General features: G+C 43.7%; 1 protein-coding gene across 1 annotated transcript in view; it reads right to left on the bottom strand.

Annotated features, from left to right (window-relative positions):
* The window catches only part of ASAP3 (ArfGAP with SH3 domain, ankyrin repeat and PH domain 3), a 70,478-nt gene that overhangs the window by 37,074 nt on the left and 8,384 nt on the right, over positions 1-25,020 (bottom strand). The window contains exons 2-4 of the mRNA XM_088140124.1: positions 14,938-15,010; positions 10,705-10,850; positions 5,729-5,803 (exon numbers count right to left, since the gene is read on the bottom strand). Coding sequence (XP_087996250.1) covers positions 5,729-5,803; positions 10,705-10,850; positions 14,938-15,010 — 294 coding nt within the window. The remainder of the gene's footprint in view (positions 1-5,728; positions 5,804-10,704; positions 10,851-14,937; positions 15,011-25,020) is intronic.

Raw genomic sequence — 25,020 nt, 5'->3', positions numbered from 1 at the left:
GAAAAAACCCACACACGCGCATGAGGGCAATATCACTGGGCAAAGTTCCTCCTGCCCACAAAATTCGCAAACATATTGATTCGCTGCATCGAGAGGCAACGTTCAAACCATCTCCATGGGAACTGGAGGCTGGAAATCTGGACTTCTCAGGCACCTTAATCATTTTAGGAACCTAATCCTGTTTGCCCATGGAGCAGATAAGTCCAGCGGCCCTGCAGCTGGGTGTTTGTCACAAGAAGTGTGATGCTGGAGGTAGAAAAAACATGTATTTGAAAGGTCTAATCAAGTAAAACTCAGTGGTTTTTTTTTAAGAAGTTTAAAAAAGAAAAAGAAAAGAAAAAAGAAGGCTCTTGCCCAACATTCCAGCAACAGGGCTAATTGCATTCCTCAGCCAGAACACCAAAACATGAGATTATCTTCAACCAGGAGTTCCGCTGGAAGCAACCTGCATGTTTTTCTTTACTGCATCTTTCCCCAATACGGTACCTACCATAGCATTTATCCTAATTTTTAATTGCAGGAATTTTTCAGGCCAAGCATAAACAGGAACAAAGAAAGGGCTGAGCACAGGAAAGGCCAAAATCAACATTAAATGTGAGAAGCTTCTTTTGTTTGTTTTGTTTGTGGTGGGCTGGGGTATTTCTTTCTGTGTCTGCATATGTTCTCAGCCTCTTTTGCACAATCCTGGAAAGAGATCTGGCTGCTTTAATGAGTCATACACAGCTGCTACAGTCACAGCCCGAGATCTCAAAGCACTTCTTTCTGAGTCAAATCTAAAGCATTGCACAGCTCTAATATATAAAAACTTATTTAAATTGAGTGCAACTTCTGGATACGTAGCTGCATCTCTGTAACTTTCTTGGCAGCCAGATGGAAGGAGTTTAGCATTACCTTTAGTCTGCTCTCCCATCCAAGTAATAATCAGGTTCACTCCTGCTTAGCTTTTGCAAGATCAGCCAAGGCCAGCTAGATCATTCAACAACCAAGCTGAACTGGCAGGTTGTAAAACATTTCCAAGGAAAAAGATCAATCAGCTATAAGGACATCAGATGAGCCTGGGTGGGTCAGCTCCATGGCTCATCTAGTCCAAATTTCTGTGTCTCAATTACAGTGGGGATGATGAAGATGATGATGATGATGATTTTGGTGCCTTCGAGTCAGTGTTGACTCCTGGTGACTGCCTGGACTAGTCCCTGCAGTTTTGTTGGCAAGATTTCAGAAGTGGTTTGCCCTGGCCTCCTTTCTGGGCCTGAGAGAGAGGGACTGGCCCAAGGCCACCCAGCTGGCTTTGTGCCTAAGTCGGGACTAGAACTCAGAGTCTCCTGCTTTCTAGCCTGATGCCTTAACTACTACACCAAACTGGCTCTCACAATGAAGAATAGGATGCATTTATTTATTACCAGACAACCCTGTGACCTGTTGGGTCATCCTTTGAGAGAAAGGTAGTGCAGTCTGATGTGACCAGAATGAACATTAAATTTTAGGCTGACCATATTTTTTTACCCCAATGCTGGACAGTCCCGTGATCATCTAAGAAGAGATCATGTGACTGTGGGGACCCTGCAACAGCCACAACTTTGTGAATAAAACTGGTCTGAACATTGTGGAAATTTCAATTCCACAGGAGTAATGGGTCCTGGATTTTTTACACATTTTTTAAGTTAGCGGATTTTAGGTACCTTGATTCAAAAATTGTTGTGGTGTTATGCACCGTTTGGGCTATCTCGAGGGTACAAACAGACAAACAGATAAACCCAATATGAGTTTTTGTAGTATTTACATTACATTTATCATTAGCTTAGCTTTAGATTGGATTTGGATTTAGACTTGGAATCAGATTAACATTAGGATTATTATTAGATTTATTATTAGATTTGTACTTGCAGCAGTCAGAGAGACTCACGGGTCACTTAAAGCAAAAGTCAGAGAAGAGAAGGAAGAATGAGACAACCAGGGCGTTCAGGGTACAATCAAGCAAGTTGAGAGAGTGGCTGCAACAGTGTGATTGAAGCTCACCTCTCTTTTACATGCATCACACATAAACAGCAGAGCTTCGATCACACTCTCACAGCCACCCTCTTTACTGTTTTGACCGCACCCTGCAGAACACTCCTGAAAACAGCCCTACCCACCCATATACTTCAAACTCAAAGCCTCTCCAAATAATTCCGTTTTTAATCATGTATAAAAAGCCAACAGTATGGGAGGCAATCAAATTTCCAGGGTGCAGTTACCCTACAACACAGACACACCAACAGGAAGACAAGAGCCTACGGACTTCCACCCCCTTCACCTCGCCAAAGCAGGGAACTGTTAGCGCTTTTTCCTGGGATGTACGAATCAGGCAGGTTGAAACTGGCTGGAGTGTTTGAGAAGCTCACAAATCTGGTTTGGAAAAGAGAACGAGAGATAGACAGACAGACAGACAGATAGAGCCCTTCCACTGTCACTTCCCAGAACTCAGAATTAAGGCAAGCTGCTTTAGACTTTTTTTTTTCTTATCCGTTCAATCGTGTCCAATTCTTGGAAACTGCCTAGACAAGTCCTTGCAATTTTCTTGGCAAGGTTTTTTAGAAGTGGTTTGCCATTGCCTCTTTCCTAGGGCTGAGGGAAAGTGACTGGCCCAAGGTCACCCACCTGGCTTTGTGCCTAAGCATGACTAGAACTCAGAGTCTCCTGGTTTCTATCCTGATGCTTAACCCAGTGTTTTTCAACCTTGGGGACTTTAAGATGTGTGGACTTCAACTCCCAGAATTCCCTGGAAGTTGTAGTCCACACCTCTTAAAGTTCCCAAGATTGAGAAACATTGCCTTAACCACTACACCAAACCGGTAAACTGTCTCTCTCTCTCTCTCTCTCTCTCTCTCTCTCTCCTAAGCCTTAGACTTAGAAGATACCAAACAACCATTAATGCTAGCAACCATCATACCCTGATACTCCATGAATCTACCCACTCTCCTTTTCAAACCATCCAAACAGACTGCCTTTCCCATAATGGACAGCAGTGAATTCCACCATTTAACTATGAGCTGAGTAAATAGTATCTCCTTTAATTAGCCATGACTCTCTCTGGCTTCTGCTAACAGCCACTGGACGAGAGGTGATCAGCCAAACTCACTCAGGTATTGCTCAATATTTGCTCTTCAGTAGGGAGGTAAGCAACCTTTTCAGAGCTACAATTTCCTACCTGGTCTGCCCTGCTTAACCCACTGTGATCTGTTAGGTCCCGCCGGTTGGCAGCCCCCTAGAAAAACCACAGGGCTGCTAAAGAATTGGCTGCTTCGATTCTGCACGCATGGAATCATTTGATGCAGATGGGGAAATGGCCTGTAGCAATGGGAAAAATACTCCTCTCTGCCAGAAAAATCAACACCACAGAAGTCCCCTAAAGAAAACAGAAAACCGAGTGAGCCTGTTCTACAGAACAAAGCTGGTTTTCCTGTTTAGCCAGTTTACACTCGATTAGGCATCAGAGGAGAAAGCAGAGAAACACAGAAAGAAGAAAAGGAAAAATATGCAACATTTGTGCTTGATTTTAAGGGTGTGCACGTGCATTGATATGCATAGCTCAAACCATACAGAATCAAGGTTCTGTAGACAGAGCAACTGTGCTATGCAACTGCAGAAATGAAGTGAAGTGAAGTGAAGTGAAGTGAAGTGAAGTGAAGTGAAATAAATAAAATGAAATGAAATGAAATGAAATAAATAAAATAAAATAAAATAAAATAAAATGCAAATTTCTGGTTGTTGTGGGTATAAGACAATTCTGAGAGTCTGGAAAATCTCAGAATGGAATGGGAGGTTAACAAAAAAATGGGCAGAGCAAAGTAGCATCCTCTGTTACCGTGGAATGAGCCTTTATTCTTGACCTAACTTATGTTACAAAGGCTGTGGTAAGCATTTTTTCTACCAGGAAAAAAGATCTCGGCACAAACAAATAAACGTAACAACCCAAGCATACAAATGGGTTGAGAAATTTGAGTTCCTGCAAACCTGCCATTTCCTAAATCAGAAGTCACGCATCCATTCAACCAAATTCCAGTTAAAGAAATAAACTTGCAGTCTGCTGATATTTCCAATGCCACAGCATGGAATGAAGTAACTAAAAATAAGCATTCTCTATCGTTACTACGGCCCTTTGCAACCTGCTCCTGAATATAAATATATAAATCAAATCAAAAAATAAATAATCATGCATTTAGGCAAGGCCCATGGAGTTTAATAGAGTTTGATCCCCCAAAGAAATGCAGAAGACAGCAACTCTACTAAACATGATGATGTGCCAGTCTTATGCAATTCAGCTCCACAGACACATTTCTACAATGCTTTAATTTTTTTTTTTAAAAAAGCACCTTCCTTTTCCATGATATCCCAGGAACCGATAAAGTGTCCGAATAGCATATTTTTTTATACTATGCTAAGCCACAAGCCAAAAAGGACACTTACACAAACCCATCCACTGATGTTTGCAAATATGGGCAACCATTCAATGAGCTGCATAGATCAGAGCATCATAGTGGGTTCAATAAACAGCAGCTAACCAAATCCTGCGTGAACCAAGCAATTCCCTCAGCAATCTTTCCAACACTCGTCAAGAGAAGCCAACATTATCTCCGAGTATCCCAGAAATTAGAACGTGCAGCTGAGAGACCAAAACAAATTCATGGCAAGGGAGAGATTTGAACTTGGGACTTTACTGGCCTCTTTCAGGGTCTACTAGCCCAAAACACGGCTTGGTTATTTTAAACTGGGCTGGATTTTTTTGCAACCAGCTAATGGGCAGGACCTAAGCAACCATCTCAAGAAGTTAAGTAGGGTCAGAACTGGTTAGTACCAAGATGGGAGATCACCAGAAAATTCCAGGACTGTAGACTAGAGTGGGAGTAAATAAATAAATCAAGCACAGAAGAAGGCAGCGATAAACTCCTTCTGCATTGCTGCCAAGAAAACTACACGGAAGGGTCTACAAAATCTGAGGTGCGGATCCAGCTCAACTTTGTTCGTTTGTGATAAAGTGTGTTGTGCCAACCCAAACGGTTGGTTAATTCAGTCACCGCAGTAGGTGAAGGGAGTTCTAGACACTCTCCCACAGGCCCTTCAAACATGGATAATCCAAGGTGTGTATCTGTTCTCCATATTGTACAGAGCTAATGATGACTGGCTCCATCTTTAAGAGTATGAAGGCAAGCAAACAAAAAGGGAGAAAACCATATATTGTTTTCTCCCAGGGTGGCTCACTGTAACTTCAGCTCATGATGAAACACAAGCAGTGCTAGGCATCTCTGGGGGTGGGGTAGGTCAAAAAAGCCAAGATGGTGGCTACATTTGCACGACCGGAGCCCCATCCATTTTGGTATGTGTACAGGTAGTCCTCAACTTAAGACCATTCATTTAATGACCATTCGAAGTCATAATGCTGAAAAAAGTGATTTGTGACCAAGTGATTTGGTTGTGCACTTACAACCATCGCAGCGTCCCCATGGTCACATGATCAAAATTCAGGCACTTGGCAACCAGCATGTATTTACAATGGTTGTAGCATCCCGGGGGCCAATCCCCCACAACACACACACACACACACACACACAAGCTGCCAAGTGGTACATTAAGCCAACCATCCTCAGTCCAAGGTGCTTCAAATACATACCTGCCCAACCCCCATTCCAAGCCTGCACTTCTCCCATGTGTATATTATTCCCAGCTCCTTAAAAGAAAAAGAAAAACCTACCAGCCGAGTATCCTTCAGCTGCCCTTTCAACAGATTGTCCAGAGGGAAGGAGACAATATTGTTCAGATTCTGCACCTGGAAAAGCCAAAAGGGGAGAGTCACACATCTCCAAACAAAAAAAGAGCAACCTTGATTTTTCATCAAATCTGCCCAGGCTCATCAGTGTTTATTCTTTTATTTCCAACCTGCAGATGGTTGAAAATAATCCCAATAAGTGGAGAAAAATAATGTAAGTTCGAAACCGTGTTAAGAGCTGGAACAAGAAGAGCAGCAAGAAGACTCCACAGAGCCCTTCTCAACGGCTTCCTATTTAAAATCATCAAACAGTGAAATAACAGTACTGATCATAATGATGCAAAGAGCACGCAAACACTCCAGATTTAAGCAAAGGCCTAAGATGGGATGTGAGCCATAATGTCCTAAGATGGGAGGTGGGGCACAGGCTATAACAGCCTCCATTTCCCCTATGGTTAGAGAGGCTTTTCCCAATCCAGAATGTTCAGGACAGCCTCAGAAAGATGCAAGATGTTGGAAGCTGAATCATGCCACAGACCACTCTCCTGTTCAGCCAGGCAGGCAGGCAGCTCTTGCCCAAAGGCCACATTCTAAAACTGGGGTGGAGAATCCCAAAGTTCCAAATCACAAGAAGCCAAAAGACAGAGAAACCCATTTGGTTCAGCCAGAAGTCTGAAAGGCTGCAAGATGAAACCACATTGCAGCATCAAAGTCTCCACCTAACCTCTGTTGGGAAGAAAGGGTTTGGAAGAGGAGAAGAGTTGGAGAGGGGGGCAAGGCCACCATCATCTGAGCCTGGGTGGCTGCAGCGAAGAACTTGTGTATTAAAAAAACAAAAAATACAGTGCCACCCACAGACTTAAAATAAACAGAACCTGTGGGATAGTTTTGATCAAGTACAGATGTGCTAGAGACGCTGCTAGGAAAATCAAAGTCTCCATCTAGAACTTTTCTATTGAGCAGGGAAAACATCCAACATGGGTATCCATCAAGGGAGGGGCAAGTGGCATCACACATATTGTGCAAATGACACATATTATGTACTAATGTGCACTGTGATGCTGTAACATACATGATATAATTGAGGCTTCCAACCAGGGAGCTCTAGCAGCTTCATGTGTAACCAGATAGAGAAGGGCAGCCTTTTCCAACCTCACAGCCTCCAGATGTGCTTCAGATGCAATTTCCATGATCTTCTTCCAGCAAAGCCAACAGCCCCACTGGCTAAGGATGATAACAGCCATAGCCCTATCCGCTTGGAGGGACTCAGGATGGGAAAGGTTACTAGAGGACTTCTTCTGTGCCTGTCCAAATTCATGTGTGTGGAAGAACTAACTTCCCATAGCTTATGGGAATGACTGAATCATCCAACATCAGCCAAAAAGATGTGAGATTCACTCTGAAGCAGACAAAACCCCCTATTTTTGAAGCCAGCCATCATGGACTATAAACCATAATTATGGCTTAGCATAGCATGAAGATTCCAGCCACTGAGGATTCTTCAACAAGTCATGCTTCAAACAAACCATAGCTGGGTTTACACATCACACTAAGTCAATATTTGGGTTTGCAAGAGAGGCTCTGCAAACCCAGACATTAAAGTTGGCAAGCCATGACTAAATGCACCACCTAGTCAATAAGGATTTATTCCAGAAGGCAAAGTTAAACAAACCATGGCTTATAGCACAGCATGAAACCAGTTTAAGTCTTCTTCTCAAAATATTGATGGGTGAAGGCACAGAGGTACCAGAGAAGGCAAGATGATCTCCTGCAAGACATTCAAAAACCTACATGCTTTGTTACATAGGACTATTTTGCTGTAGTGTCAGAGTTAGTAATTTAATTTGCCTGGCTGCTTAAAGTCACCAAGGGGTTCCTGGTCCCCAGATCTCTCTCTTCCTCTTTAAATTCCATTTGTTCTTGGGCTACCAGGAAGCTGCAAACTTGGGTGGTAGTGGTGGTGCTAGATGTAGCCTTATTAGAGGCCCCTTCTCCTGCCTGGTTTCAACGATGGCAGCAGCGCCTGACCTCCTCTTCCATTACCACTTCCTCAGCTGCCTCCATAGGCAGTATGTGTTGCATAAAAGCACCCGCTGACTGTCAGCTAGCACTGCCTGAGCCGCACACCATTGCAAAACAAATAATTTGTTGAAATAGGTGGCAAGCAGGAGAATGTCTTTGGAGACCTGGAGCAGGAAGACAGCAGGCTCAGATCCCTGCCCAGCACCCATGAAACTGGAAACTTAACATCAGCCTCGTCATTCCAAGCAATTATTTCTCTTAAAAAGATTTGCAGTTGCCTTTCGCCTTGACCAGCTCTCCAGCAGGACCTCATCTCTGATCTCAAGGTCCTCTGGGAGTCGGGGTGGACGACTGGGTCACGGGAACCCTCAGCAATGCTACCCTTCCTCCGATCTGCCCCTGTAGTGCTTGGCTGTGGGAAAGCATGCCTCTGCACAAACTCCCCCTCTAAATTCACTAGGATGTTCATGTGCCATTGAACCATTTAAAATTATTAAATAGAATGTATTACAAAGAGTGGCTAAACAAGATCCCGCATAGTTAACGTTCTGATCTTGAGACTGTCATACAATCCACTTGCCCAAGGTTTAGCAGATAAATAAGGAAACCTGGTTACCAATGCTTCATTATTAAATGCCAATTCTGGCATTTAAATCGCCCAGAATCACAAATTCTTCCCAACAAGCTCCTCTTCTGCTCCTTTAACGCCAACATCATTGCCTTCACTCATTTCTCCCCAAGAATCGAGATCAATGCTTCCCCAGCCATTGCATCCATGTGTTTCTCCCTCTCCACCCCCAGCACTGATTTCTAGAAATATTTAACTCTGTTCACACAGACCTCTCTTCAGGCTTAAAGTCCCAGCTGTTGATTTGCAATCCCATTCTGTCTCTTTTTCTTTTCTAATATATTTTTATTAGCCATTTTACAAAAAATATGTAAGCAGGGAAGGAAAAAAGAACAAAAGACAGGCATAAAAGAATAGGCTACAAATGAGTCAAGGGTTTTGCAAATATCGTAGAGATTACAGTTTTCTAGTATACTGTGAATGGGCTGTGAATAACCAGATATATTGTTTCAAAAGTTTGACAATTACTATTAAGCTATGCGCAAAGCATAAATATCACGGACCAGGGTCAGAACAGTATAAATCATAACATGGGATTGTAAACTGCAATAAATCCTGTTATACTACTAAAAGTCTATTCTCATTGAGAAGCCCTATAAAATTAAAATATAGACTGCATGCAGAGAGAAACCCAAATGTTGAACATGGTACAAATCCAAATTTGAATTGCAATCCCATTCTTATGCAATCTCTTCAACCCCAAAGCTCACTCTTTGAATTTTTTTCTCCCTCCTTGGCAAAAATCCCAGTGAACGTTACTAAGGGGGGCTGAATCTGATGGGCACATGGCTTAGGATAACTTGTGTCTTCACCGCCAGACTTGCACCAGGCTGGGCTGGGGCCTTTTGACCCCAGAACGTTTCTCTTGATGCTCACATTCCATGGCTGCAACGCTGGCTGCTGAAAGGCCTCTCCTGAGAGTCAGCAACGGGGTGGATGAATGGATCTTCTGATGCAGGAAAGGCTCAACGAAAGCTAAATCATGCACAGTTACTGATTAGGAGGGCAGCGCTTAGCCCAAATAAACCCCAGAGACTTTCAACTATTTGTAAAGCAAAGCTCCTCTTATCTTACTCTCCAATCCAACAGACCACCTTGAAGCAGCCTTCTCTCTGATCAGGCGCTGGCAACCATTCGGCTCAGAGAATTGGCAGCCCACCAGGAAGGAAACATGCGTTTGGGACAACAGCAAGCGGGTTAACGTAGGAAGCGGTTGCCCACAATGAGACCGGCCTTTTGTGACTGCCTAGGCATTTATTAACCATAACCGTTGCCTTCCAGAGCCTTTGCCTTTGCTAAACTCACAACTTTTAACTGGGGCAGCGAAGCCCAGGGGCCTCCAAATCAAATTCCCATCTTAAAAACGAAAAACAGCAAAACTAGCAAACAACCAGGAAGGAACACTCAACCCCTGCCCCCCACTTTCCACCCCACCCACCTACCCACTAACCTCACCAGAAGACATCCCGCAGCCCATGTTAGCTCAGGGGATGTAAAAGAGGGCACATCATGTAATGCTCTTCTTTGATGACTTTTGCAGGCAACACCAGTCGCAAACTACCCGATAGGATCAGCCCCGCATCTTCCACATCGTGAGCAGGAAAGAACAACATTCTGTGCAATCATTCTCTATAATGCAATAGTTGCACGTGGGCTACACCTATGTCTGAAACCCTTTGCCATATATTTTTTCCAAGCTTAACATTTAAGGGAAAAAAGGGAACTTTTTCATAAAGAAAACACACCTTGCCTTTCTAATGGCCATAATAGGAATGCTGGCTAACCCATAACAAGCACATCACTCATTCTCATGTATTATATTGCAACGGTCCAACCGGTTGGCACCGCCCGGTCCATCATGGCTGATCTTGAAAAAGCTAAGAAGCATCAGAGCTGGTCACCATTTGGATGGGAGATCACAAAGAAAGTCCAGGGTTTACAGGCTAGATTCAGAAGTTGAGACAATGTGCCAGTAAAAGCAGTGGCAAAGTACCTTGATATCAACGTCAAAAAACAACACAAAGGTGTCAGTGGGGTTGTCAGCAGAGGAGAGCCAATCTTCATCGTAAATTCCAGCACCACTCCCCTTTCACACACTCTAACCTTTGAGTCAGGTAATAAATGTCAATGATCAGTGAAACTGGCTTTAATATATGTACTGAAAACAATCTCAAGGACTGGGTCTCATGGTGAATGTGCCAAGTCTAATAGGTTTATCTTAATTTATAAGCATTCCTATAGGAAAGGAGGACACCCCAGAAGTGTCTTAAAAAGAAAATTCACCCAACCCATCACTAACTCTGCCCCTTACCAGGTTTTTGAAAAGAGCCGTCACTTCTCTGGTGAAAACAGCCAGGTTGAGGAAGCCAGTGGAAAGTTCGTGGTTGTTCTGAGAAAGGTGGTTATTGCCAAAGTTCTCCAGAGTTTCACTGTATTGCTCCTCACTCTCCACATGGGCTAAGGAAATAATCAGGAGAGGGAAAACGGAAGTTAGGATGGAAGATCTCTGCAGCTCCAAGATTCTCAGGCATCAGCATGGACGTGAATTAAATTAAATTGGAATAGAAGAATACCCCCTGCAGCAGGGTTCCTCAACCTTGGTGACTTGAAGATGTGTGGACTTCAACTCCCAGAATTCCCCAGCCAGCCATGCAACCCTGCCCTACAGCATAGACAAGATTGTCCCCCAACTTTAAAATGGGGGGGAGGAGGAGGAGGAGGAGGAGGAGAAGGAGAAGGAGAAGGAGAAGGAGAAGGAGAAGGAGACAAATGGTGATGGAGAAGAAGACAAATGATGATGGAGAAGAAAAAGAAAGGTGATATGTTGTAAATCAGCAGTTGCCAACATTCATTTTATCCAACCTTGTGGCACAGATATCCTGAGAAAACAAGAAAGGTGGATAGCTGCACCAGAATCCTGCCTAGAAACGCATCCACCTCCCCCCAGAAACACATACAAAAGTAGGCTGAAGCACCGTGGGGAGCTAACCATAGCAGTAGGAAATGACCCCACCCATTGGTTTTCTGATAAAGGAATATTGGCCCCCATCCTGGCAGCTTTTGGGGAAAGGTGCCAATCCCCACTCCTACCCACAATGCGGCAAAAGCATTCCCACAAACTCTCAACATTCGCAATGGGCCCATCAGCCTACAACGTTCACCCACCACCGGCCTTTACGGCAAAGATGGTTTGGTGTATGGGAGGCAGCCTCCATCTCCCTTGGCAAACAGCCTTGCCTGCTGCAACTCAGCCTTCGGCAAGCTGTACCGGAGAGGATTTTGCCCTTAAGACGAGAGGACCATCTTTTGGGGCTGAGGACCCACATTCCGAGGGAACGCGAGGACCACAACAGGCAGAACGAGGATGCCAATGGGCTAGGAGCACAGCTTTTGCTGCCTCTGGATTTTGAAGATCGTCTTGGGGGCATCTGCATCTTTGAAAAGCACTTTTAAGGCTATGTTGGAGTTTACCCTAGAACCCTTACGTGTTTCTTGCCCCCCAATGGACCCAAATTAGACTGCAATCTATATTTAATGATAATATTTAGATCAGTGTTTTTCAAAGCTGGCAACTTTAAGAAGTGCGGACGTCGACTCCCAGAATTCCCCAGCCAGCATGCTGGCTGGGGAATTCTGGGAGTCGACGTCCGCACCTCTTAAAGTTGCCAGCTTTGAAAAACACTGATTTAATCAGTTGGAGGTTATTTACTCTCAGGTAACAGCAGGCCACAGACTGAGATTCTGTCCTCCACCAGCAGCAACAGCCCCCCCCGATCCTATCACTCACTTTGTATTCGGAATTTGTCCACACGCACAACATGTGTATAGAGAAAAGTAGGCCGAACATAAGAGATTCGAGATATATTTTGATTGATTTTGTAAAGCTGAATTCAACATCTTAACTTTAAAGCAGGGTAACTTTAAACCAGAGTGATTCCTCCGGGAATCCCTGAGGAGAGAGATCAGTTATTAATGTGTGGACATGGATGTATGTGTGTGTGTGGGGGGGTGTAAAATATTAACAGCCAAATAATTACATTAATTAAAAGTAAATGACTGGCCCAAGGTCACTCAGCTGGCTTCATGCCTAAGGCGGGACTAGAACTCACGCCTTAACCACTACACCATACTACCTCTCAATCACATCCCCATTAACTTTATTTTATTTATTGATTAGATTTATATCCCTACTTGAAGCTCCAGGGAGCAGCACTCTTTCCTCCCATTTCTTTCTTCACAACAACCCTATGAGGTAGATTGAGCTAAGTCAAGGAATCAGGCTGAAGGCACCCACTGAGTGTCTGTGGCTGGGGGTGGATTTGAATTGGGGGGTCCCTACTGGGAGTCTAACCCCACCACTCATTCCTCTTTTGCACTGCTGTTTGAGTCTGATACGGTTCATGCTCCTCCCAGCACAGACGCTCACTTCAGTCGCTCTTTCAGACCAACCTACTTCGCAGGGTTGTTGTTTGCAAGGGGGAAACAGAGACGAAGGAGCACTATATAGGCTGCCTTGGGCTCCTGAATGAAAGGCAGGATATAAATCTAACAAATCAAGCCATCGTTTTTTTTTTCCTGTGGTTCAACAGTCCTTTTTAGGGCAAACGTTCCTCGGGGCGGGGGGGGGGAACCAACTATAATGCATATATTGCCTGATTCCATTTGCCCAAGTTGCTGTTGCAATTCTTGCAAATAATTGTAGCTAGGTGATCCAATCAAGCCCCCCTTAGTATTTTGAAACCAGAAGTACAAACGAGTTGTGTCTGAAGAGAGAGACGCTGAATCAACTCTGGTTTGCAATATTTACTCTGAGCCGTGAATCACGGCAGACCGACATCATGAGCCCTGAGGCGAGGCTAGCTATCGCCAGCTACCTAGGAGTCCAATCCCCAACGTAACATGAGGAAACAAGCAGACATTCTTGGCTGCTGAGGAGGAAACTGGCTGTCAAGGAATGTTTAGAAACGGTACAGCCGTGGCAGAGAAAGCAGAAAAGTGGGACGTTTGGGGAGGGGAGGGGATAAGCAAGAAGAACGTGTCGGGAGTCTGTGAGATTATGAGACCGAAAAGAGGAGAAGGAAAGCCGGTGGGCTTTAGCTGAATATCAGAGCCAATCTATAGTGAATGATATAAATTTAGAACAGTGTTTTAATAATTTAAAATTAATTAAATAATGAACGATTGAGGAATTAATTTAGATCCGTGTTTTTCAAACTTGGCAACTTTAAGAGGTGCGGACATCAACTCCCAGAATTCCCCAGCCAGCCTTGCTGGCTGGGGAATTCTGGGAGTTGACGTCCGCACCTCTTAAAGTTGCCAAGTTTGAAAAGCACGGATTTAATCAATCGGAGACTATTCCCTTTCAGTAACAGCAGGCCACGGACTGAGAAACTGGCAGGATTTCATTCAAGAGACTGCAACAGAAGGTTTCCCTGATGTTGAGAGCCAGGCTGGGCGAACTGGCATTCTTTAAGTTGGCAGGGTACAGGGGCATTTGCCGGGGGGTTAAAAAGCTAGGATGGCAGCTGGAGACACGTCATTGAATCCCCCCGTTTTGCAAGTGATGCACATCGAAAAGGGGTGGGAGTTTGAACAGGCAGTCAGAGCCGCCATCTTGACCCCACCCCATTCCTGGGGATGGTCCTGGCAGAGGAATGCAGCTGTAGGCAGTGATAAATCTAGAGCGATAGCATCCTTTGGTGTGTCATATAAAATAGAGGTGATGGACTTAACTGAGACTTAAATGAGATGATATTCCCCTCTATACTAAACTAGGCTCCAATAAGGTTGGATAGTTTGAGTCACTGAGTTGTGAGAACCCAAGCTCTATCTCATCAGGTTGGCTGGATCCCATCATCGTCTTAAATTACGATGCTTTTAATCCCTGCACTTTGTAACGTTACGCGAACCGTTCTTCCTTTTCCTTTATTTTATTCGATCGGCACAGCATGGTGTTTTTACTTCTCCTTTCGAGTGATTGTGATGTGAGTTTTAGTCACAACGCTGAAATAAACACCCAACAAATAAATGATTATACAGCGCACTTTCTTTGATGGGGGAGAGCTTCTTGTGTGAGAACTGTTGTGTTTTCTTAACTTGGAATTACGGCTGACTCCACTCATATGTTTTTGGCTACAATATCCATCATCCCTGACCACAGCCCATTCTGGTTGAGGGTGATGGGAGTTGTAATCATTCTCCTCCTGGAGGGTGGGCAGTTTTTGGCTAGGCCTTGTAGATGGCTTTGATGCATATAGCTTAACACAACGTTTCTCAACCTTGGCCACTTTCAGATGTGTGGACTTCAACTCCCAGAATTCACCAGCCAGCAACGCTGGCTGGGGAATTCTGGGAGTTGAAGTCCACACATCTGAAAGTGGCCAAGGTTGAGAAACGCTGGCTTAACATATAGCTGCTTTGCAGCTTGTATCTACAAAGCCAGACTGCACAATGGTTGTCAGCAAACCCACACCCCCTCCCACAGTTGATCAGCCAGATGGCCCGCGACGGCTGATGCACCAGCTGATAAAGAGTGTTAACTTACTAAGCCCAGAAACATGAATCGCTTTCACGTATTTCCTGATCCGCTGAAGAATGACTTGGTCTCCATCCAGACTCTGAAACACACAAAAAAAAAGGGGGGGGGAATGGCAAACGTTTGTCAAAATAGCTGGGTACCCTGAGAACAGAGAAAAATGGGGAGAAAAGGGAGTGCCGGGCCACACACAGTCCCTCTGATGCCTCTGTGTTGGGCAGATAAAAACCATCACCAGGACCCCTGAATCAGGATCACCGGAGGGCAGAGCAGAGGTCCCAGGTGTCCGAAAAGGGCTTGAGCTGCAGAAGGGCAGAAAGTGCAGCATCGATCCTGGCCAGTACCTCCGTTGCAGGGCTTCGGGGCTACAATCCACGTTCCTCTGAATATTTCAGGCTATCCAGCATTAAAAAGACAGCTGGAAACAGTTGGTGGAAAGACTTAGTTGGAGTCAGGGTTAAATCAATGTAGACCTTAACAGAGCAGAAGAGCCCAAGAGTTGGATTCAGCGTAAGACAATTTAGATGAGCTCAGTCCCATTCAAGGAGGCAAAAAAAAAATGGGATTGCAGGCTGTTTTAAAGCTCCATTTCAGAGCATCAGGGTTGTATCCCTGAACGCTGGGCTCAGTCCTACGAGGGAAGTGCTGGCCAGGAGCCCTGCTGGATCAGAGCAACAATTTACCTAGTTTAGCACCAAGGCTTCTACTACAATCAACGAGATGGCCTCAGAGTGGTTGCAAGTTGGGCAGAAAACAGCCCCTTCCTGGCTGATGCAACATCACCAGGACTCATCTTAATCCAAGATTCTTCTTTTCAGGGAAAGCTTGTATTCAGACAGGAGAGTACCCAGAGATCCTGGGTCTCCAAAGTGCATCTAGGGGCAACATGCTTCTAATGACCTGTTCTTTGCCGTCTGCTGAGATCCCTGCTCTACGGGTTTTTTTCCAGATTCCTTTAATTAAAAAAAAAGGGGGGGAAGCTAATCTATTGCAAAACAAAGCATCAACTCCAAGAATAATTCACATTTCCAGCTATGCCTCTGAGCCCCACATAGACCACAGAGGTATTCTTAGAAATAGAGTGAAAGGGCTGGATGTATAGTCACCTCCAGCTACAGTATTACATTTGCATAAAAAAGTATCTAGAATATTCATCGAATCCCAGGGTTGGAAGGGACCTTGGAGGTCTTCTAGTCCAACCCACTGCCTAAGGCAAGAAGTCCTCATATCATCTCAGACAAATTGCACTAAGCTTGTGGGAAAAACAGGAAATGGTTACCAGGAGTGATCAAGATTCACTGGCTGCATTTGCACAAAATTGCTTAACCAGGTCAGTGAAAGATCTAGCAGCAGCAGCTGCACAATGTGTAAGAACTTAGTTAACCTGAACCCCAGTTGGGATTTTGTGATTTAGTGTGTTATGTGAACCATACTCCCTGGGTAGTTTATGGTTTATGGTTCGGCAACTTTGAAAATTCATAAATGGGTTAATTCAGTAATCAGAAGTAACATGTTCTCAATATGAAAAATCTAGAAACAAATTAAACATGGTTGGAGGATACATTCAGCTGCCCTGGCTAAGTTAATGTGCCTATGCACCTCCTTTTGCACACAGCTCTATAATCATGATTGGTGACAGACACACACATTCAGGTTAACTACCAAGGTGGTTCAACATTTCATTTTGTGTAAATTCCTCCCCTGGTTAAGAAAATATATGTAACATACAGTCTTGCAAAGACATCATCATTTTTTGAAAACGGCACAAGTGGCTTAAATTAGCTACATTAACCCAATATTTAGAGACAACTTTTTCACAATATTATTTCCAACTCAGACACAAAAATCAAATCTGGTCTCATGGTTTGCAACATGTTTTAGCTGTTACCCATCCTAAACTTTTGGCATGAGATGGACTATCCAGCTCAAAATGAAATAGCAGATGAATGCCTGGCTTAAATTTAACATGTGAGTCAGCTAACAAAGGCTCCAAGGACAGATCTTAGAACAATTCTAGGACCAGCTTCAACCGCAGAACCCAAGAGAAGATGGAGAAGGAGAGGTATCCATAAGATTAAAATCTAACATACAAATTTAACATCAAAAGTAATTATAGTGTGACAAAGTCAAGCCAAATCTTACAAGGAGCACCCTTCCACTCCCATTAGACCAAGTAGGTATCATGTTCTATCTCAGTGGAACTTAATCTTTCATATCTTCCATCTCACCAACCACTCTCATAAAAGAACTTGGGTCCCATCATAATAGAAATACCCACCCACCCTCTTTTTCTAAAAAGGACATTTCTGTGTTTATAGATATTGTTACTATATTGGGCACGTACACTAAATTTTAAAAACCTGAAAGTTTTCACCATCGTTCTAAACAACAATAGGCACAACTGTACAAGTGATAGGAAAAAGTGGAGAAACTGTTGGATCAGCAAAGAGTTAATTGCAGTTTGGCAAAGCTTCAGCCATGATAACAGTGCTGGAAAATACTTGGGGAGTGTAATCACTGGCAGGAGGGAAAGTCGTTGTTTAGGGTCAAACAAGGGATAAGGTTTGCAGTAATGGGGTGGAATAAGAGAAGATGGTTTCAAAGGCGGAAGTGACTGTTAGGAAAGTCAGCTTGGAGAGAGGACTTGTATCAGTTCATTGACTGCCTCCTTTTATCTGGTGAAATGGGATTTTAGCTCCTGATTTTAGAAGGTGGTAGAGATGCAGGGTTGAGTGTTGAAACTGGAAAACTGGTGGGGCTTGTGGAATTCATTCATGGACCTCCCTCCTGTAGTTTGAGCACTGACTGTGTTGGAGAGTTGACTTTTGGGGCCAGGTGACATATCTGGGATTTGGAGAACAACTCCTGGAGGCTCTCGCACAATGGCTACTCTGGGGTTTATTTAAAAAAATAATCATCATCAATGGCATTGTGGCAGGAGAGTAAAGTCTCCTTCAAGCTGACTTCAACTTCTGGGGACTTCACAGACTTGTCCCTATCATTTCTTGTCCAGAGTAGTAGTTTATTAATTTATTAGTCTTAGGACCATATCAAAGAACATAAAATAAAGGTAAAATACACGATCTAATCCCTAGGTAAAATAGATAAAAGAAAATGCAATAATAAAATACATAGGTGGTAAAGACAAAGAATCAGCATTCTGATAAACATCACCTTTACATGATCTGTTCGATATAAGGGGTTCTTAGCTGAACTGCCTTGTCTATAAACTTGACAGTTCTGCTTACAGGGTATACGTTAGGGCCCGGAAGGAAATAGGACAATCTGTGATTCAGGTCCCAGTGGACTGTTCTTTCATGTAGGGATGTTAAATATCTAAGTGTAGAAAAGAGCATAGAGTTGACCATCAAACAAAACATGAGCCATATCTTCGATGCCTGGGTCACCGCATATACACATCCTCTCGTGATATGGCAGGTGATGGAAGCGCCCATATTTGGCTATGGATCTTGTCCATAGCAAAGAGGCCGTTTGCCACTGGCCTCTTCTGAAATATTTTTCCACTTCCCAGTCAAGCCTATAACCTTGATATTCCCTGGAAGACTTTCCTCCAAGTACTAACCACACTTCCAGACAGCACCTGTCCCATTAAGACTGCTTGCCGAGTTTATCATGATAGCTGTATTTTCAGAAAGAGAAATCACTGGAAGCTATCCTTTTGCAACTGCCTCATCATCGTCGTCGTCGTATTGTTATATATTAGTAGTATTGTTTTTCTTCTTATAATTTAAAGAATAAAAGGAAATATCAAAGCCAGGATGTCAATCACCATTTTTATTCTCTAAGTTTGCCTAAAACACTGCAGGAAATGAATCTAATGCTAGAGGCTGGGGCTTTTCAGCATGCCAGCTCCCTGTTTCACTTTTTAAAGTTATAAGACTCTTTAAAATACTAGTCAGGTGAGCCAGGAGATGGCAGTTGCCAAGGGATGGAGTTCTGCATTCCTCACCTGCAGGCCCCTTTCCCGGTTAAGATGCGTCACCTAAACTCTAGTAGCAGCTTAGATTCCCTTTGGGTTCTTCTGAAGAGTCATCTACTCCAACCAGCAGCACAGTCTCAGGCAGAGAAAGCCTTTCCCATCAGTTATGGATTCTCTTTTGCCTGGAGCTGAACCTGGAATTCATTGCACGCAAAAGGTCAGAGGGACTTTTAATGTGCCCCAAGCTCCCTGAGTCAGCCTCCAGTTTCTCCCTCGCCTCACATCCCAAGAGTTCACCTGAGCAAGACAGACAGGGCTGCTTCGGCACAGGGAGAAGTCTTGGCATGCCTGATCCTGTTAGAGGAACTGGAGGAGGAACCAGGTGGGTGTCTCTCTCAGGTGGGTCACGCGGCCAAAGAGAAAGGCTGTCGGTTGAGGTATTATTATCCAGCAGTACAAGATCCTTAAGTGCTGCAACAGGAATCAGAACTGGAAGGAAGGAACCATGTCATTGCAATGCAATGCAAATCTTGCACTGCTGTTTACAGCCCTGTTAAGAGAATAATCCCTGGATAATTTCCTGTTTTAAAGATCCTTTCCAACCTGGGGCACACCTGTAACTTTATGCCTCCATTCAGCAATCCTAAAGGGTCTATTCTATTGTATTCTTTTCATGAATAATAACTTGTACAAGTTTTAAAAACTAAGAAGGTTAAGGTAAAAAAGAATAATACAGCAAGGGCGTGGGAATGCTTCTCTTTGACAGTCTTAATTATCAATGATTCAAAAGGGGTCTCCCTTGAATGGGAATTGGTACTTAAGGATCATATCCAAGAATCTTTGGGTTTTTTCATTGTTGTTTTGGATGTTCTTGCCAACAGAAATCAAGCCAAACAGCTGGATTGATCCACTGCAGTGGAGCTCCTCTGAACACCCATCCCCAGACAAATGACTCAGCCCAAGAGATGGGATCCAGAATAAAGGAGAAAAGTAGACTTTCTTCACAAAGAGAGAGGGGAGGGACAGCCGCTCTGCAGCTGGAGATGTCCTTACAGAACCTCCTTCTGTCCAATTTGTTAGTCCCTGCAGAATCTCTCGGTGCAAGGATTCCATTTACACTTGGCATTCCACAGGAGGCCTTGAACCTCTTCCAAATGGACTTTGCCAGCCAGCAAGAATCACAGCAAGCCACAGAAGGGGGTCTCTTTAGAAGCCTCTCTCTTTATTGCATAATGGACACTAGTCAATCAATGGGGTCCATTCTCCATCTTCTATGCTTAATAAAGTGAGTACCAGTTAGTGCGGCATACATGCCGCCAATTGGCAAGGAAATCTGGCCCAAGAATGACAGCAGTGTAATCTAAATTTAGGAGCAGCGTAATACATGCTTACAAACAAACAAAAGGGAATCCTTGGGGAGCAAGACAGAGACTGGCACACACTTCTCAACAGTGGGCAGCCTGAACAGCTGCCATGCCAAGGAGTCCATACACGGACATAAGGTCAGTCCATGATTACAAGCCAGGCTGTGCACCAGCTCCTTTCCAAGAATTACAAGATGCCAAGAATTTGGCGTGCCATCTACACACTGTCCGGTCACTGGTTTTTCACCTCCAGGAGCTTGAATCATCAAAGGGAAAAGCAAACACAGAAATTGCACTTTCAAGCTGATTCAAAATATATCACCTTACTCAACTTGGCATCTGAAAATGTGGGAGACTACACATCTCTAGAGCCAGTTTGGTCTAGTGGTTAAGGCACCAGGCTACAAACCAGGAGACCATGAGTTCTAGTCCCACCTTAGGCACAAAGCCAGCTGGGTGACCTTGGGCCAGTCATTCCCTCTCAGCTCTAGGAAGCAGGCAAGGGCAAACCACTTCTGAAATCTTGCCATGAAAACTGCAGGGACTTGTCCAGGCAGTCACCAAGTGTCAACACTGACCTGAAGGTACACACACACACATATTTCTACCTCATCTATAGCCAGTATGCCCATGTGAGTATTCTGGAGTGAACTGGAGTCTCCTATGTTGGGAAAGTTTTCCCAATACCTCCAAACTACAGGTAGTCCTCAACTACGACCACAAATGGGGATTGGAAAATTTGTCATTAAGCAGTGTGGTCATTAAACGAGGCATCAGTGATCACACCCAATTTTACAATTTTTTTTGTGGAGGTTGTTAAACAAATCAGTTAAGTGAATCACATAGTCATTAAGTGAATCACACGGTTCCCCATTGATTTTGCTTGTTGGAAGCCAGCTGGGAAGATCATAAATGGTGATCACATGTTCCCGGGATGCTGCAACCATTGTAAATACATAGGGATGCTATGACAGTCGTAAGTGCGAGGACCGCTCTTAAGTCACTTTTTTCAGTGCCCTCATAACTTAGAATGGTCACTGAATGAATGATCGTAAGTCAAGGACTACCTGTATAGCATTCTCTGGAAAGAATGGGACAGATATGTTCAAACTTTCATTTTGGGTGGAAATGCTCCATCGTTTTTGGGATAAGATTACCATTTACTTCCAAGAATTTCCCTTTGGGTAGAAACAGCAAACCATGGGACCAAGTTGAAAGCATTGCTTCTTCAGCATTTCAGCCTGATGACTCTGGATTCCTGCATAAATAACTATAGTTCTTAAGCAACCATATACAGCAGCTACATTGCACAGAATGGGGAATCTCCTGAGCAGCCAACGTAAACAGTGATGCACTGATAATGCTACCACTGTTTATAAACTCGGTGAGTATATCCAGTAAGGAACCCTCATTTTATAAAAAATATTATTAGGACACTACAGTTCCCATTTATTAATTAGCTTGCTAGCCGAAGGTCCCTGACTGAATTCTAAGCAAATATAGATGCTTGTTTACTAATTATGTACTTATTTGTAGATACACGGTCTCACAAACACTGCATAAATAGTATATCTGCATATATAGCCAGGTATTAGACAGAGAGTTGCTTCCTTTTTTAAAAAAAACTCTTGCTGTCTCATAAACATATTCATGTTATGCCAAGAATGTATGAGTATTTTCCCCCCCTGATCTTGTAATGTCCTCTGTTTTGCTCTCTTCACCTGAATTTCATTTCAAAATACCACTATAATTCCATGGAAGAAATGTATTAATTTCAAGTTTCTTTTTTGGAAAGCCTTATACATTCCTGCTGAGGACATGCCAAACCATTGGTGGGAAATTTTAAAGCCCACTGGGAGAAAAAAAGGTAGAAAAACCGAAGCTTTGTTTGGAGGGGAAGAAAAACATTGGGAATTAGAAGACACATTTCCCCACAGGAAGAATTAAGCCATGGATGGAATTACTCTTCAACACTTAGCAAGCACCTCCTTTGCTTAAAAACCTCAAGATTCCCAATATGTTGAACTACACGATATTTTAATTATTTCTTAACATGAATCTGTGCTTATGAATTTGCCTCTGCACATTTCATGCAAACTAGGACCTCTTTTTGGGGGGGGAATCTATTTTGTCTTTTGTGGGAAGAGGACAGTGGCATAAAAATGGCTTTTTTATGTTGCTTTTACCACCATCACCACCCCATTTTTTTTTAAACTGTCTAAACAATAACCTGGATAAGAGGAACAAGGATATGGACAAGTCCCCAAGCGGAGAAAGGAAAAAGGCTCAGATGGAATCTGAGGATTGCTAGTAAAACCTGATAACCCAGAAGGTCATGTCTTCCAACTCTATTGCTGGGAAGAGAGAAAGAGAGAGAGACCTGGTGAATTTCATAAACACTCTTCAGTCTTGGAATGTACAGCATCCAGGATAAGAGCCTCACGTCCAAACAATCTAAGTTTAACCAGAACCCGACAAGGCCAACAGAAGTAGCACTTTTTGCTTCCAGCTCCTGAATTGGGAATGCCATTTTGCAAAGATGGACTTCCAAGAGGGATCCAAGATAGGTCAATGCCCTTCAGCTTTGGTTTCTTCACTTATTGTTCATCTTTACAATTAGGGCCAAATGGCCTACATTATATGGTTATTGCATGGATCAAACTGTTAGAAAGTGCTGCCTACATTAGAAGTACTGATGGCTGATAAGCACCATATAGTAGCCACATCAAATTGATCCCAGTATGGTAGAGGCTTTGTTTATACGATGTGCTTAAAGAGAGAAGGGGAGTGTCATACAAACATCCTGACCCAGTCAGAGGTAGGGATAGAGGGGGTAGTTTTAACTCCAAATAATTCCAGTTTTTGAGTGAACCTTAACTCTCCCCAGTCAGCCATGCCACGCAGACAAAGTTGAGGTGGTTACTGGAGTACTAATTTTCTCTTTGTCTGCCAAAACAAAGACACGGTCCTAGAGCAACCCTGCAACCACCAGAGCTGCTCTAGGAATTCCATCTCTATGCTCTTGCTATGTCTCGCACCCCCTGTCCCCTGCAGTCACACTAGAAAGTGGCATGGATGGCTAGCTCCTCACAGTGCCCATCCCAACTGTGCCATTTCATGGGGGGGGGGGTTTCCTGCTAGGAGGGGGAGAAGAAACTGAGAGCTTCCCCGCCTTTTTTGTAGCATCTGAGGACCATGAAAATAGCTGCTTCCCACTTGAATGGGTCAACATAGACTGTGTGCTGAGGAAGGGACAATTGTTAGGGTGGCATCTGACTTGGTCAGTCCTGTGCAGGGACAGTCCCTGAGAACCAGGATTTTGGTTAATGTCACATGTACTGTAACCTCCTTGGGCAGCCAGTATTATTCCAGACAACCAGGGAAAGCTGGGGTTTTCTGCGGGGGGGTGGTATTGCAGGAGGCTTCTAGGTTATGGGGAGTATTTTCCCTGTTCATTTTTCTTTTCCCCTGGAAACTGATACTGCTACCCAGGGGCCAAGAAAGGATTCAGGTCATTATAAGAGCAAATGACTGCACGTCAATTACAGAATGGAAACTGTTTCCCGAAAAGCTTGTCTTTTTCCAAGTTCATTCCAATTTTTATCTAAACATCTTGTTGGCATTCTCTAGTGGATCATCAAGGAAGGTTCTCATTTTTCAACTCATGGAAGAAGAAAAAGCTGCATCTAGCAGTTGGACATATTTTTGCAGACAGCATTGAAAATGGAAAGAAAACGAGAGCCAATAATCACTGGAACACATAAGCATACAAAGGGAAAACCAAGATGTCATACAAATTTCCTTTGATCTCTATCTGTTTGGCACAGCCTTGCCTGGGCGTTTAAAAAAATAAAAAGAGAGCAACAGATCCCAGGATAAACGTGTGGACAGATCTGATGTGTACCCTTCAGACAATATTAATTTGGAGCAAAAGCTGGTTTATTTTATATCCAACTTCCTTACACCTCGAAAAAGTGGCTTCAATCAAAAACTGATTTAGAACCTGCTAGCATGAACATTTATGTCAAAAGCAGCCCAGCCTCAATTTGTCCTTCAATTCCCCCCTAAAGTTTTCTTCCATTGTACAAGAAGCCTCCTGAAGCTCTACTTCGCGAGCTCTAGGTAGGCCTTGGAGCTTAATTTTTTGGAGCAAAATGGCAGAGAAGGGGTTCTCGTGGTAGGAGGTTACTTTTTGCCTTTTCCCCAAGTTATGCATCTCTCAACTTGGCAGCTTCCTTGACTTTTCTGGGGGTGGCTTAGCTTCTGCCCCAGACAAAACAATGTACAGGTAGTCCTCAACTTATGACCATTCATTTAGCGACCATTTGAAGTTACAATGACGCTGAAAAAAGTGACTTGCAACCAGTCTATGCACTTACAACTGTCGCAGCATCCCTGTGGTCACATGATCAAAATTTGCATGCTTGGCAACCGGCATGTATTTACGATGGTTGCAGCAGCCCGAGATCACATGATCATCATTTGCAACCTTCCCAGCTGGTTTCCGACAAGCAAAATCAATGGGGAGCTGCCTGATTCACTTAACGATTGTGTGATTCGCTTAACAACCGCTGCAAAAAATGTCGTAAAATCGGGTGTGGTCACGTGATGCCCCACTTAATGACTGCACCACTTAACGATGAATTTTCCAGTCCCTATTGTGATTGTAAGTCGAGGACTACCTGTAAAGTCATTTCTGCAGCATTTTCTCTAGAGCTCTGGAGTAGACTGGCTTCCACTGATGTGTGGGAGCTCCTGTCTCCCAAGCATGGGGACCCAGCTCCTTTC

Source organism: Python bivittatus, unplaced genomic scaffold (genome assembly GCF_059951505.1).
Source record: "Python bivittatus isolate LINGU-HERP-01145 unplaced genomic scaffold, Pbiv_v1 ctg000310_np1212, whole genome shotgun sequence".
Taxonomy (NCBI): Eukaryota; Metazoa; Chordata; class Lepidosauria; order Squamata; family Pythonidae; genus Python; species Python bivittatus.
This window is presented reverse-complemented; position numbering and strand designations above follow the sequence as displayed.